This window comes from Neltuma alba, unplaced genomic scaffold (assembly GCF_004799145.2).
Source record: "Neltuma alba isolate B1F8T4 unplaced genomic scaffold, ASM479914v2 tig00013459_pilon, whole genome shotgun sequence".
In the NCBI taxonomy this organism is placed as follows: Eukaryota; Viridiplantae; Streptophyta; class Magnoliopsida; order Fabales; family Fabaceae; genus Neltuma; species Neltuma alba.
The window spans coordinates 385,467-399,812 of NW_021637695.1; the positions used below are offsets into that span (position 1 = coordinate 385,467).

General features: G+C 34.9%; 3 protein-coding genes across 9 annotated transcripts; 1 reads left to right on the forward strand and 2 right to left on the reverse strand.

Annotated features, from left to right (window-relative positions):
• Positions 1 to 667: 667 nt before the first annotated feature.
• Positions 668 to 2,868, reverse strand: LOC114737498 (PXMP2/4 family protein 2-like). Its single transcript, XM_028925434.1, has 3 exons — positions 2,321 to 2,868; positions 1,837 to 1,928; positions 668 to 1,331 (listed from the first exon to the last, which is right to left on the reverse strand). Exons 1-3 carry the CDS (start codon positions 2,468 to 2,470, stop codon positions 923 to 925), a joined length of 651 nt encoding a protein of 216 aa, XP_028781267.1. The 5' UTR covers positions 2,471 to 2,868; the 3' UTR covers positions 668 to 922.
• Positions 2,869 to 4,535: 1,667 nt separating this feature from the next.
• On the forward strand, positions 4,536 to 9,089 carry LOC114737494 (pentatricopeptide repeat-containing protein At5g25630). Of its 2 annotated transcripts, none has more exons than XM_028925425.1 (4): positions 4,536 to 4,645; positions 5,425 to 5,482; positions 6,352 to 7,263; positions 7,881 to 9,089. In XM_028925425.1, exons 2-4 carry the CDS (start codon positions 5,447 to 5,449, stop codon positions 8,766 to 8,768), a joined length of 1,836 nt encoding a protein of 611 aa, XP_028781258.1. In that variant the 5' UTR covers positions 4,536 to 4,645; positions 5,425 to 5,446; the 3' UTR covers positions 8,769 to 9,089. The 2 variants fall into 2 exon arrangements, with proteins under 2 accessions (XP_028781258.1, XP_028781257.1); XM_028925424.1 differs by having other exon boundaries at positions 4,569 to 4,645; positions 5,292 to 5,482.
• Positions 8,873 to 11,782, reverse strand: LOC114737497 (rhomboid-like protein 11, chloroplastic). Of its 6 annotated transcripts, XR_003739439.1 has the most exons (8): positions 11,381 to 11,782; positions 10,821 to 10,945; positions 10,518 to 10,603; positions 10,305 to 10,345; positions 10,061 to 10,227; positions 9,917 to 9,979; positions 9,406 to 9,693; positions 8,873 to 8,954 (listed from the first exon to the last, which is right to left on the reverse strand). XR_003739439.1 is itself a non-coding variant. In XM_028925429.1 (7 exons), exons 1-7 carry the CDS (start codon positions 11,574 to 11,576, stop codon positions 9,496 to 9,498), a joined length of 876 nt encoding a protein of 291 aa, XP_028781262.1. In that variant the 5' UTR covers positions 11,577 to 11,782; the 3' UTR covers positions 9,293 to 9,495. The 6 variants fall into 6 exon arrangements, 5 of the variants coding, with proteins under 5 accessions (XP_028781262.1, XP_028781263.1, XP_028781266.1 ...); XM_028925429.1 differs by lacking the exon at positions 8,873 to 8,954 and having other exon boundaries at positions 9,293 to 9,693; XM_028925430.1 differs by lacking the exon at positions 8,873 to 8,954 and having other exon boundaries at positions 9,293 to 9,693; positions 9,898 to 9,979.
• Positions 11,783 to 14,346: the final 2,564 nt, after the last annotated feature.

Here is a 14,346-nt window from a genome sequence, read left to right on the forward strand (position 1 = left end):
CCAACCACTTTAATACAAAGTAGAAGTTATTTTCATCTTTAGTACACTTACAATGTGTTTTGGAATAAAATGATTCTAACGGAATTATGATTCGTGCATAGTTGATATGATTTAGATAATTTGTTTTACTCTTCTCAAGTTTCAACTTGATAGACATCAACTCCGTTACCAGGTTTTTGGGATCAACTCAAAGACAGGTTACAAGACACAGTAGCAATAACGATTCTGTCAAAGTTTATACAAGTCAATATCATGTATTTCCATGTCAAGTGCACCCCTACTTAACCCAAATTTTGGATGTGTTGTGAACGTTTTGATTTTAATCCTATCATATGAAATTTTTGAGCTTTTGAGAAAGCATTTCCTATGCATCAGATATGATTCAACAAAAACTTTTATCGTCAAAAGATGGAATTTTGTAGTACTCTCAGATGCGCGGCCCCTACATGCGCCCAAAAACAAAGACGGCTAAACCAATTGGAATACGGTTCTTTTTCTTTCTCTCTCTTTTTTTTTAAATGATCTTATTATGTTTCATGATATTTGAACTGTTGTTTTTTTTGGAATAAAACGTGGATGGAAGGACTATTAATTGAACTGCTCTGCTCCAAAGCCAACCGCGAGATCAGGATATTAAGAAAGGGCTACTAGCCTGGTCAACTCAACGGCCGAAACCATCTTTCACTTCTACGCAACGAAAAAATATTTCTACAATCGTATTCAGCGCGAAAATCGCATCATGAGAAAGCGGTTTCATCACTTAATTCTAACTGGGGGAACTCAGAATTTGACCATATTGACATTTACCCAGCCCAAAACCCCAATTCAACCAATAACATCAGCGAAACACCAACACATATGTACATGCACTTGCAATGAATGGAGAAGTGGGAAAAATAATTATGGGAGATCAGAAAGTCACTTATTCGCTTTGGTGCTTCTGTTCCGTCAGAGGCAGAAAAGATTTCATCCACTGTTTCCAAGGAGCATCCTGTTGTTGCTCAATCCAAGACAAGAAACTACTATCCAATGTGTTGAACAAGTTAGCATAGAGAAGCTGATACTTCACAGGTACAAAACGAAAATTTGCAACTTGAAAAAAGGGCCATACGCCTCCCTCTAAAATCAAGGCCGGAAGAAAGTCTCTCTTCACATCTTCTTTGACTTGAGGAACACTTTTCCCTGTGGAAAAACCCACATAAGTGAAAAATACAAGTAAATCCAACGGTCCGTAGAGAAATGCATCAACAGCAACTTTAGAGGCAATAAAGTGAAAGGAATTTGGTTTGAGCATCAGTCTCAATCTTATGTATCGGTCCAAGCCTTCATACCTACAAAAATCAGCATCAAGTGAAGATTACAATATGCATGATGCACTCATGTAGCCATATACTACATATACATAAAAACATCTGGGTATGGAAACAATGACAGGAGCGCACATGCATGTATAGACTTCATGTGTTTGAGTGCAAAGATTCTTCGCTAGCACGGGCACATGCATTTTTTAAGCTTTTTTGTCTAAACTTGAGTAGAATATTAAAGATGCTGCTTTAAAGTACAAGAAGCATATTTTGAAAATGAAGATTATCTGGCATAAATTTCTTGTAGCATTTATTATCAAATTATATATTTTAATATATTATTTTAAGTATAGGTTATCCATCCATATGCATGGTAACTAGACGGATGGATAACCGACATAAAACAGCTCATTAGTGAATTTGAATAAACTAAGAAGCCATTTCCTGTATTAAACTTGGCCAATATGTCAATTTTGACCCGTCCATTACAATCTAATCCAAAACAGAAACCATAAAAAGTAATGCTTATTACCAGTAGTGGCCAACAGGACCAACAAATCCAAACCCATAGAAGGTGATCGCAGTCACCCGTTTCCAGTTGACCTTAAATTCTTTATCGTCCTCCTGGAGTATATAAGACAGTTTGCCATTAACGAAGAGAAATAAGTTGATTGATCATGTAGTGTGATTACAAACAATAAGTTTTCAACTTCAGCTCCCATCTCACAATTCACACCATAAATCACAAAAACCATGGAATGGAAAAGATTCAGAGTTCTTGTGCCCTTATCATGTTACCAATGTCAAAAAATTGAAACAACCAACCAGTCGAAAAAATGGAGAATTTTTACGAAAGAATAATCAGAATTATCTCTTGTAGCATATGACAACATCAATTCTGACAAACACTGAAACACAGTCCGGGCTCCAACTTACGAAATGGAGACTACCATCTGCTTGTACGGGGAAGAACGCCGCTAAATCTGTATTTGGAGCGAATGAAAAAGGAACAATACCTTGTTTGGTTTATGGTTCTTGACTGCGGAGTGGGTGATAGCCTGAGCAGCTATATCGCCAAACCCCCATATAAAACCAGAGCTCATCATCTGTGTCTTAACTGGGTGAACAGCTAAGCAATGCTGGTACCATTTCCACAATTTCAACATATCCCGATTCAAACAGAGTCAAAGAAAGAAAAGAGAATTTCAAGGAACGGTGTTATCGGTAATCGATATTCATGTCATTTGAGGATTAGCCAAGTGGGCATTTGTAGATGACTGGAAGATTAATCATCAACAGAATCCATAATCAGAGTGTTTTTCCGAGGGCAATGAAAGATTAGTGGCCTTCCGTCTTGGATAAGCTTTTTCCCGACGTCATTTTACGGGGATTGAAATTCCGCAAGAGATTCATCCCCTGGAACGCGGATAGAGGAAAGAGAAGGGCAAAAGAGAAAAAATTAACGTTCCTCAGAAAACACAAAATAGATGAGAAGTTGCAAGCGGTGAACGTCCACTCGTTGACATTAGGGGGGCAGAAAAACGCAGCGAAAAGAGGAAAAAGCAAATTCGTACTTCGATTATCAGACAGTCAGGGCCAGGCTTGGATCACAGATGGGCTTGTCGTCATTCAGAGAGAGATAGAGGTAAAAATCAAGACCGGATCGGTCCTGGAATTAGCAGATTTAAAAAGGACTGAAATTTAAAAATACAAAAAATTTTAAGTTTATTTTTTTTATATATTTTTTATTTCTCATTTTTTATCAATAAAATAAAATAAACCAATAATATTGTTAATAAAAGACATAAATATGAATAAAATTATATCACAAATACAAAATATCATCATATATAAATATTCATTAACATCCAAAAACATCTAAAACATTCATTAACAAGATAATAACATCCAAAATTTTATATATAGTGCAATTATGTAATAAATAAACACTATCATTAATCTTTTGAAAGTTCATCATCACCATAATCAGTTACTCTTCTTCATAAGTATGCTTTTCTTTCTTAACAAAAATATTACGTTTTTCCTCTTTATAAGAATTGTACTTTTAAATTTTATAATCTAGCTATTATTTTACTTTAATATGAGAAACATTATTGTTGAAACTCATGAATTTCTAATTCAAATTATAAAATCACAAGTTATATAAGTATAAAAATACTCTATTATCAAATATATATAGTTTAAAAATATTAACGTATATAATATAAATCAAATCATTATTAAAGTCTAAATTAACCCATTTTTTAAAAATTTAGTTGGATAAATTATTGTGTAAAACTAAATAAATCAAATCATTCTGTAAAATTTAATTTTAAAATGATAATAATAACTAAATATTTAAAATATTATTAACAATATAAAAAGATTAATAATATTAGAATCACATAAGAAAATTTAAAAAACAAAAAAAATTATAAAAGGGCCTAAACGGGTCGGCCCTACGCCCTTAAAGGCCGGCCCTTTTAAACCCTTAGCCCTTCAGGGCCAACCCTCCAGAACTTATATCTCATTTGAAGAAAAAAATTTCAAACCCAGCTTTTATAAATTCAGGGCCTAAACGGGCCGACTCAACGGGCTCAATCCGTTTTTCCGGCTCAGAAATCATTGAAGCTCATATAGGTCAGTAATTAACGGCCGAACACAAAAGGCCTTGTTTGTGTCTCTCTCTTTTAGAGTTTGTTACCCTTGATTTTTTTTTGAAAATAAATGATAAAACATAATAAAAGAGATTAAAAAATAAATCCAATAAATAGCTCTGCTTTTCACACAAGTCAAACATTTTATTTATAATATTAATTTTTTATTTAGTATCCTTAAGCAGCTATAAAAAATTTTAACTAATCAATCTAATTTCTCCAACAAGATTTTTTTTTTTTTTTGCCAACTCGAGCACAGGAATTTAAAACATACCTGTCTGTGACACTCAAGTTCAAGACTCAACTAATTAATCCATTAAAAAAGGGGAAAATGGTAATACTGAACCAATTAGAAATAGGAATAAGGAGAAGCCAAGGGCAAGGAACAAACAAAAAAGGGAAGGGGCATCCTATCAGAAAGTTCTACCTCACTTCCTGCTTCCTTATCCCTTTGTCTCTTCCTTGCCTTCGTTTTGTTATGGTCACGCACTCACACGTCTTCTTTTGTGGATAATATATTTCCCAGCCTTTTTTTTAAAAAAAAAAAATTTATTCGGACATCTTTCTCAAAACTATTTCAACCAATGGTCTGCTCAATCCAAAATCCGACCCGTCTCATTGCCGTTCGTCCTCCTTTTCTAGCCCTTCATTTCCTGTTACTACCTGCGCATTCAGCCTTAGCAGGTAAAAAAAAAACACCCAAGGTTTCTGGGCTCTCTCAACTATGCATTTTTCTCAACTGTTTTGTTGGGTCATTTTCTTGATCGCGGTTTTTATCCTGAGATTGTATTTCTTTTTCACAGAATCCACCTTACTCTACATTTACTCTCCATTATATTGTCTCTTTTATATCAAGACGCTGGTAGTGTATTCAAGAAAAAGTCGTTATTCTTCGTCTTCCATAGAATCCACTTTGATCCCGTCAGCACTCAGCAGTGCATACTAATTTTCTTGTTGGTTATGGATAGTTCCTTAACTTATGGAAACTTATTTGGATTTATTTTTAATTGAACTTTCAGTCTACAGATTTTAAATGACACCTTCATAGTGGCACTGCTATGCTACCTATCATTCTTCGTCAGATTTTAAATTTTAGTGTTTTGTGCTTCCAAGGGAGGTGAAGGTTATTTAGATTCTATGCAGATTAGGAGTAATGTAATCAAAGAAGTCAAAGACCAAACGCCCTTTTAAGCTGCATCATTGAGTTGATCAGGGAAGACTGTGTGTGTGTGTTCCCTATTCTTCAGTCAGCTTCAGTATACTCCATGTTCCACAGTTTTATCCCAAACTTGATGGTATAAAAGCATTTTACGTCTGTAAAATCCTGTAGGAGTATGAAGACGAACAGAAAGTAAGTTGCGACCTTCTTGATTGTCAAAGCAATTGATGTGGACTTGCACAGACTGAAGGAAAGATATTATACAACCTGGAAATAATAGCTCTTCTTACGGAACTTGTTACAGAAAAGAAGCAACAATCGCCACCATGAAGAAAGGATGGGTCCAACCAGTGTCAATCAAGGTATAAATATAACAGCTAATATTGCTATTGCCATTCTGCTGCCTCAAACTTCTTGGTTTTATGCTGTATCGCCATCATGAAGAAAATAAGTCTCCTTTTTGTTGCTACTACTGCTGTATGGCTCAATTGGATCTAAATCTGAGGGCCTCTAATGCTAACTTACAGAGTAATATGAAGTATTCACATATCATGATTACTTAAATACGATGTGAATTGCAATAGAAGGCACCATTCTTACCGCAACATGTTCCTCAAGGACACAACTATTGTCAACCTTTAAACAAGTTTTGGAAAGGCAAATTTTTATAGGAAAATTTTCCACCCTATGTTAATATAGCCCTTCAGCTTCTTGTTAAGTTGCTGGGGAGCTGCAGATATATTTCCTTTTTCTTCACTATAGGAACTTTCATATTGTTTAAATTATCTTTCCTAATATCCACAGACTAATTAGATTGATATCCATAGAATATTTCTGGTTTTACTGGTGTGGGGCAAATTTTAGCTGTGTTAAAAATGTAAATCGTGAGTAGAAGCTATAATTGCGTTAGCTGTCCCTAATTACACCAATGGTTCAATTATTTGACAAAATGTGAGCTAACTGTAGTCACATGAATGATTAATAACATGCCAAATTGTTTGCCACATCAAAAGATTTTCCCATGTCCTCCGGTTTTCAGCTGCCTTTGGACCTTATTAGTTGGTGGGGCCAAAAAAGTAAATCAATCACTCTTTCTGCATGTTAAACAACTGAAGTTAAACTAACTTGCAGGTCTTTATAATGTTATAAGATGTGTGAAAATACTATTTTACATGCAATTCAGATGAAGTCAATACTGTATTGATCATATAGTGCTATTTAATTTTAATAGGGAAATCATCCTGACGATCACAAGATTTCAGTGAACCATGTTACTAAGGCTGCAGATTCGGAGAGTCAACCCAGCTGCATTTTCTGCATGGGTAAAACTAGTTGCCGTATTGTACGCTCAAGAACAAAATTAATGAATATAATGATAGATAGAGGAAAACCTCGGGAAGCCAGTGCCATTTTTCAAAATCTGATTAAAGGAGGGCACCAACCATCTTTAGTAACATACACAACCCTGTTGAATGCCTTGACCATTCAAAAGAGCTTCGAATCCATACATTCCATTGTCTCACAGGTGGAAGAAAAAGGAATGAAGCCTGATTCGGTATTTTACAATGCTCTCATAAATGCGTTTGCAGAATCTGGGAACATGGAGGAAGCCATAGAAACATTTCAGAAGATGAAAGATAGTGGAATAATACCTACCATGAGTACTTATAACACATTGATCAAAGGGTATGGAATAGCTGGTAAGCCTGAAGAATCTATGAAGCTACTGGACATGATTGCAAGAGAGGGAAATGTGAAACCCAACCTCAAGACATATAATGTGCTCGTTAGAGCATGGTGTAAAAAGAACATGTCTGAGGCACGGAGTGTGGTGGATAAAATGGTGGCATCCGGAATGCAGCCAGATGCTGTTACTTTCAACACGATGGCAACAGCTTATGCTCAGAGTGGAGAGACGGCTAAGGCTGAAGCAATGATTTTAGAAATGCAGAACAATGGTGTGAGGCCTAATGAGAGAACTTACAGCATCATTATCAGTGGATACTGCAGGGAAGGTAAAATAAAGGAAGCTCTGAGGTTCGTGTACAGGATGAAGGATCTGGGGCTGCAAGCTAACCTCGTTTTGTTCAATTCCCTAATAAATAGTTTTGTGGACATGATGGATAGAGATGGTGTTGATGAGGTAAGTTCGGGCCTAGGATTTTTTAACTTCATTTCAAAATGTCGTTTGCTTATAAATTTTAGAGGGCATAAAACATAGAATTATCAATGGACTCTTGAACTTCTAGTCTCTAGATATTCATTTTATAAATCATACAAGGTAAAGCATGAAGCAACGGGAAAAAAGATATAACAGTTAAGAACTGAGTAATTGAATATTGTAAAACTCGTCTCTCTGGGAAATACCCGTCTTTAATTCGCCACTGGCAAAAATCTTATTCGTTTTCCAAATGTTTTATTATGTCTCCATCTCCTTAGTTCTAGTCACGCTGATTCTTGCTGAGGAGTTTTGACATTTTATGTTGTTAGATCATTTAAATTTGTAAAGGACAATCGTTAGAACTTATTCCTTCATGCTGTGCAGCAATTGATTTATAAATCGAATTCTTATATGCAATACCTAATTCTTCTTTTGCCGCAATATATAGAAGGCCTTGTTTGTTAGGTTTAATATCCACAGTATGGTGGATCACGGTCTCAGCAGTTTGACTTACATGAGTCCATTTTGCCTTAATTGGTTTTTATTACTCCTAACATTGCATGATTCAATTTTTAACTCGTGGTTTTATCTATTCACAGGTTCTACAGTTGATGGAAGAATTTCAGATCAAACCAGATGTGATCACATATAGCACCATAATGAATGCTTGGAGCCAAGCTGGATTCTTGGAGAAATGCAAGGAAGTTTTCAGTGATATGTTGAAATCTGGTGTAGAACCAGATGCACATGCTTACAGTATCCTTGCTAAAGCCTACGTGCGTGCGCAAGAACCAGCAAAGGCAGAAGACTTGCTAACTGCCATGATAAAATCAGGTGTGCCCCCTAATGTTGTCATATTTACAACTGTCATAAGTGGATGGTGCAGCACCGGCAGGATGGACTATGCTATCAGGATTTTTGACAAGATGTGTGAATATGGGATTTCTCCAAATCTGAAGACTTTTGAGACCCTCATTTCTGGATATGCTGAAGCAAAACAGCCTTGGAAAGCAGAAGGAATACTCCAAATAATGAAAGAGTTTAATGTTCTTCCTAAGAAATCTACAATCACACTTGTTGCAGAAGCTTGGTATTCTACCGGATTAACAAAAGAGGCAAATAGATTACTACATACTGGAAAAAACAAGCCAATGACCCATTCAGTAGAGCGAGACGAAGAAATACCAGCTGAAAGCTCTGAGATGGTTTACCAAAAGCCCTATACCAGTGCTCTTAGCTCTGGTTTCTTACAGATTCCAACTGTAGGTACCAGTGATACGAGACGCTCGGCTTTAACAGCCAGGAGAAGCCGAATTCCCTTGAAAGATCTCGATCTGGAAAGCTCATTGCTCACATCAAAATTCAAGCGACTTTCTCAAACTTGTAGACCCAGTGATGGATTTTCCATTATGTGCCAGAGGCAGTTTCTGGGGCAGCATGGCACGTACCAACTTGCAAATTCATGTACAGCAGTTTTCTTGAACTGAAAAAAGAATATCCGACGCAATCACATTGTATATTCAAATGAACAAGAATCAGTCATTCAAGGTAAATAGTCAGAACAACCTCACACTGCTCACATTTTCTTGTAACCAAAACATGCTTCTTGTCTCGTGCTACTCCTGTTCCTTGAGTGTAGGAGTGTGTTGAAGGTGAAAGAAGGCATCAATTCTCTGTTAAAAAAAAAAAAAAAAACTTTTTCTTGTTGAGCACATCCGTTTGTAACCGCAAATCATTCTTGGGGATTGTTTGAGCTCAGGCTGCATAAATCTTATTTTCATAAATGTATTGAGAGAAGGTCGAAACTATGAATTGGAATCTTGTCAGGAAGAGAAAGCTTCAATTTGGCGTCTGCATTTCAAGTACAGCTCTTAATGATGACTAGAACAGTTATGTAAGCAACATTATTCTCCGCAATTGGCTTTTGGGAAAAAAAAAAAAAAGGGGGCGACATCATTTTCCTTTCCATATAACACGCGGATATGCAAAGTATCGATAGCTGCGAACATAATTTCCTTCGTAAATCTTCTTTCAAGCTAAATTTTGCCATTTTATCTCATTCCCCGATTGCAAACGTTCATCACAAAACAATGCCTGAGGATAATAAATTTGAATTGAATATACCGTCTAAGAATGACAAAGGAAGTGAGAGAGCGTGTGTCTTCTGATTTAAATTATTTGACTGGATATTAAACTAAAGACGTTGCCTGCGGTCTACGGAGTTCTTCCCGTTTTCCTCTGCAAAGTGGATACTTGGTCTGAAGGATCAGAGGGCACTTTGCTCAGAAGCCAGACTAAAAGCACGCCAACAAGAGCCCCAGAAAGATGTGCAATGTGATTGACACTTTGCATTAAGTAGCCTCCCCGAAAGGTACCGGGTAATGCGGTTGAAGCTTGGGCCGCTTCCATGACCTGAGGCTCACCCAGAACAGATTTGTCAGAAAAGACATGGTCTACTCTGCTGGTTCAAGCATAGCTCAGACGACAACCAAAAAAACACCAAAACATTCGCTTCATTTTTATATTAAAAAAAAAAAATTAGTGCAAAATTAATGCAAAGAATTTAGTGAAATTTGATATTTTAATGAAAAATTATTCTACATGGCTAGCACGAACATTTGTTTCTCCTGCTCACCTTCTCTATGACAAACTGCCCCAGTATAAGCACTTCAAGAATCTTTCTCCAGTCCCATGAAATCTATGTCGAGTAAATCTGTTATGACTTGGAAGCATGACAGAAAACTGAAGGACAACCAACTTCGCAATACAATTTTGGTACCTTTACAAGGACACTGATCGTAAATAATCCAAAAACTGCACCAGAAGCTCCTACGGAAACCGCACTTCGCGGTAGAACCAACCACGAAACAAGGTTTGCCCCAGCACCCGTGAGAATGTAGGAAAGCCACAAAGCGAAGTTCCCTTCCTCTTCTTCAACTAATTTACCTGCTTATGCCAAATGCTTGAGCACTAATTTCATTTATGTCCCGTTCATTGAACACAAAAAAGAGTGATACCCTTACCAAAAATGTACAAGAAGAAAAGGTTGCTAGAAAGATGATTCCTGAACAAGTTCACATGTTAAGGTAGTAGTTAGCTAGTAAAATGAGATAGAGTTTTCCATTTGCATTGGCCAATGAACAAAATTTTTTTCTAGAGGTTCATACGTAAATAAATTTAAACATAAAAACTGAAATGCAACGCTTACACAGATAGAGAGATCACATAGGACTCACCAATTAGCATGACAAAATGTCGCTGTGAGAAACTGATACCAAGCGGGCCAGTTATGGTACAAGTACAAAGTTTTAATGCTACGAACCTAGCAAAATTTATATACAGCATCAATTGCCTTAATGTGATGCATCAGAAAAATTCTGCAACGAGGTAAAACCATGCTATATAGATTCAAGCTGCTTCTTAGTTTATTTAAAGTCAACTAAGGGGGGTAAAAGTTGAATTCTCATCCTGTTGTCAGAAGACATGTATTTTTGAGCAATCCTCCTCCCGACATCTCAACAAGAAGGCAAATTGCATACCTGAAAGAAATGATCTGCCACATATACTCCAATGTTAAGGAGTATGATCCAGAATATTCCGCTCACTCGTTTCTCCGGTTTCCTTTTATCCCCAGATTTTCCAAGTTCCAGCTGTGAAATCATATCTAACTAAATCTGTGTAAGGTTGGTAAAACGTTTCTATATTTGAGTTCAACATTGGTCACAATCACAAATTTAGCTGCAACTAGCGAGACAGACACAGAAGAGAATCATCTAAACTCATAAGGCAAAATATATTTCAAAGAGAAACCCGGGATTCCAAATTCTTAATTCTCATCAGGCACGAGCAGTGGTAGTTAATAGTGCATACTTTTAGCTCTGAGAACGCTCCAAGAAGTTCGCATAGTTTTCAAACCAGGGACAAAATCACTTACAAGAGGAACAACATAGAATTAGCTGCGTTTACCTGTGCACCCTAACTATCTGTGAAAATGCGCAAATCAACCATCCCCTCCCCCAACCAGTAAAATGGTATAATTTGATAGCAAACAGGAGAAATCATGATTGATTCATACTATATGAGAGAGGAGAAGGTATACCTGATCCGTTCATCTTGCATAAAGTGCGAGATTGAACCGCGAGCGGGGGATACAGAAGTAGAGTTCTACGAGGCAACATGAGGCGTCTTTCGTAATTGGGTTTGAATATGGGAGGCTGAGAGAAGGAGGCCGTGTGTGTGAGTTTGCAATAGTGTAATTTGCAGGGCTGAAGGACCTGGACTTGAAGTTGCGCCATTGTTTCCTTTCCGTGACAATATTATAGAAAGCCCGGGAAAGGGAAGGAAGTAGCGTGTTTCTAGCAGTGGAGCGTATAATATAACGCCGCTTATTTCTTTGCAATTCGTATTTGTTCCTGAACGAAGTTAAGGAGCCCCCGCCAGATTTTCGAATGCCCGGACAGCTTACAAGAACACAGTTACTCTGCGTTTCTTCCTATCTCTATTCCTTTGTTTTCGTTTAGCAGAAGCAATATAGCGTCTCGGTCGAGTTATACATGATAATACTTTATGCGGGTTAATAGCACGATTTTTTTTCTAAACTCAAAATTTTGTTAATCATTTTAAATTTAAGATTAATTTCTGTCACGTTAAAATATTAAGATTATCACACACAAAAAAACATTGATTAAAACACTTTTATTTTGCACTTGTTGAGAGTTAATCCTTTTTGTTTTTGGCCTACGAGAGTTAATCCTATTTGTTCCAGCAGCAATCCTATCACTTTTAGGTGGGGTTTTAGATTCCGACATGGCATTGTACATTTAATCATATTATATCCAAAAGAAAATTCCGATTTGCTTTATCGAAATTGTTTTTTTTTTGGATAGTAGCTTTATCGAAATTGTTGTCACTGGCAAATTGTTACAATGAGTAACTAATTTGTTGTAGTGAGCTCAATTAATTGTTGTGAATTACTTCTTTTTAGAACGTAACAGGCTAACAGCTAATGCTTAATGATTATCTATTTATCTTATATATTACTAATATTTTGCATTGTTTTATTAACATGTTTTGGTGGCTCAATTGCCACACATCACCTCCATTCACTTAACTAATTTGGATATATTAAAAAAATAGATAAATTATTTAATTATAACAAATATAACATGAGCTCCTTGAAGTATTTTTAATGTGATATTAGATTATATTTCAGTTTATAAATTAAGTAAATTAGGGGAGAAATAATAAACAAGAGAAAAACGAACTAATGTCTCATATTTATAATCAAACTTAAACCTCTAATGAGGGAGTATTTTTGTCGGGATCCAGACGGTAATCAAACCAAGTCCCTCATTAATCAATTTTGCAGCACAATAATATTTCACGCCCGTCAGCAGTAGGTTTTTTTTTTTCCTGAGGTGACGTGTTTTAGTAGTGGAGACCAAGATGGCAGTAAGAGGCATCATTCACAAATCTCAGATTAAGAGGGTGTTTGGCAAAACCAAAACCACGGTTTCAGAATCACTTTTCCGCAAAACGAGATAATCTCCTCTATATATTTACTTCGTAATCCGTAAAAGCACTTCTGAAACCATGGTTTGGTTTCTATCCAAACACCCCCTAATTTCATTCGGGTGAATTGTTTATTTTATATGATTTTGTTTTTTGTCCATTAAACCTCATATAAAATACTATATCTGGTATTTAATATAGGGATTAGTTGACTAATTTGAATAGATTAAAGAAGTTTATTAAGTTAGTTATTCATAATAATTATGTTTTGTTTTTCCTAATATACTTTTACTAACCATATACTACCTCCGGTTCTAATTATAAGACCTTATTTATATAATTATAAAATCTCGTTTATATATAAACGAGATTTTATAATTAGTACTAGAGGTAGTATTAGCTAAAACTACTATTTGATTGAATTTTTGGCATATACAGCTGCTATAAGAATTACTTTGAAAAAAATAAATAAATATGGGAAATAAAATAAACTATGATATTTTATTCTGAACTAAATTGAAAGTCAAATTACTTCTTATACTAAAGAACGAATGTAGTATGAAACTCTATAATATGAAGCTTCATATTATATAAAATTTCAAAATATTATAACCTCTCACATTTGTTTTTAATTATCATATTCCATTGGCATTAAAAATGTTTTATATGTAGAGACTGCCCCAGAGGATGTATTTCAAAGACAGCAATAACAAATTCATTTTCGCCATTATATTACACGTTTTAAAAAGGAAAAACATTAAAAATATACTTAAATAATCTAAATTTTTACTTGGATCACCGAATCTGTCAAGTCTCTAATTAAGTTATATGACTCAAACAAAAATTTTAAAATTTTATAAAATGACTTTAATACTTTCTCATTAGAAACACAGAGAGATATGAACTTTTTGTAATTCTCGTGTTATGTAAGAAGTTTAAATGAAAAAAACGTGGCGTGTACAATGATAAAGAATGGAACAATGAGTTAGTTTTTATATTAAATCTTCCTTTCTTAATCCTGATACTTGATAAAAAAATTTGTTTTATTTTTTCAATAATAAAAAATTATTAATTTAGAATTAGAACATGTTAACTATGAAATTGAAAATGTTATTTTTATGGTTATATGCTATGAAAAAGTTTTATTCAAAGACTTATTACAAACGTGTTATGAAAAACAAAAATTATTAATTTATACTAAAAACACTTTTTACTATGAAATAGAACATATTAACTTTCAATATTAAATCGCGATCAACTTTTATTCAAAAACTTTGACTAAAAAAAAACTTTTATTCAAGGATAACTTATCACAAATATATTATAAAAATGAAAAGTTGTGAATTTACAATTAAAACATGTTAATTGTAAAATGCAACATGATAATTTTTAAAGTTGTGTTGTAACCAAGTTTTATTTAAAAACTTATAACAACTGTTTTGGACACATAAAATTATTAACTCAAGATTAAAATTTGTTAACCATGTAATTAGACTTATTAGTTTTTAAACTTGTATTGTATTGTCGTGAAGTTTTATGCATCAAAAACTTACA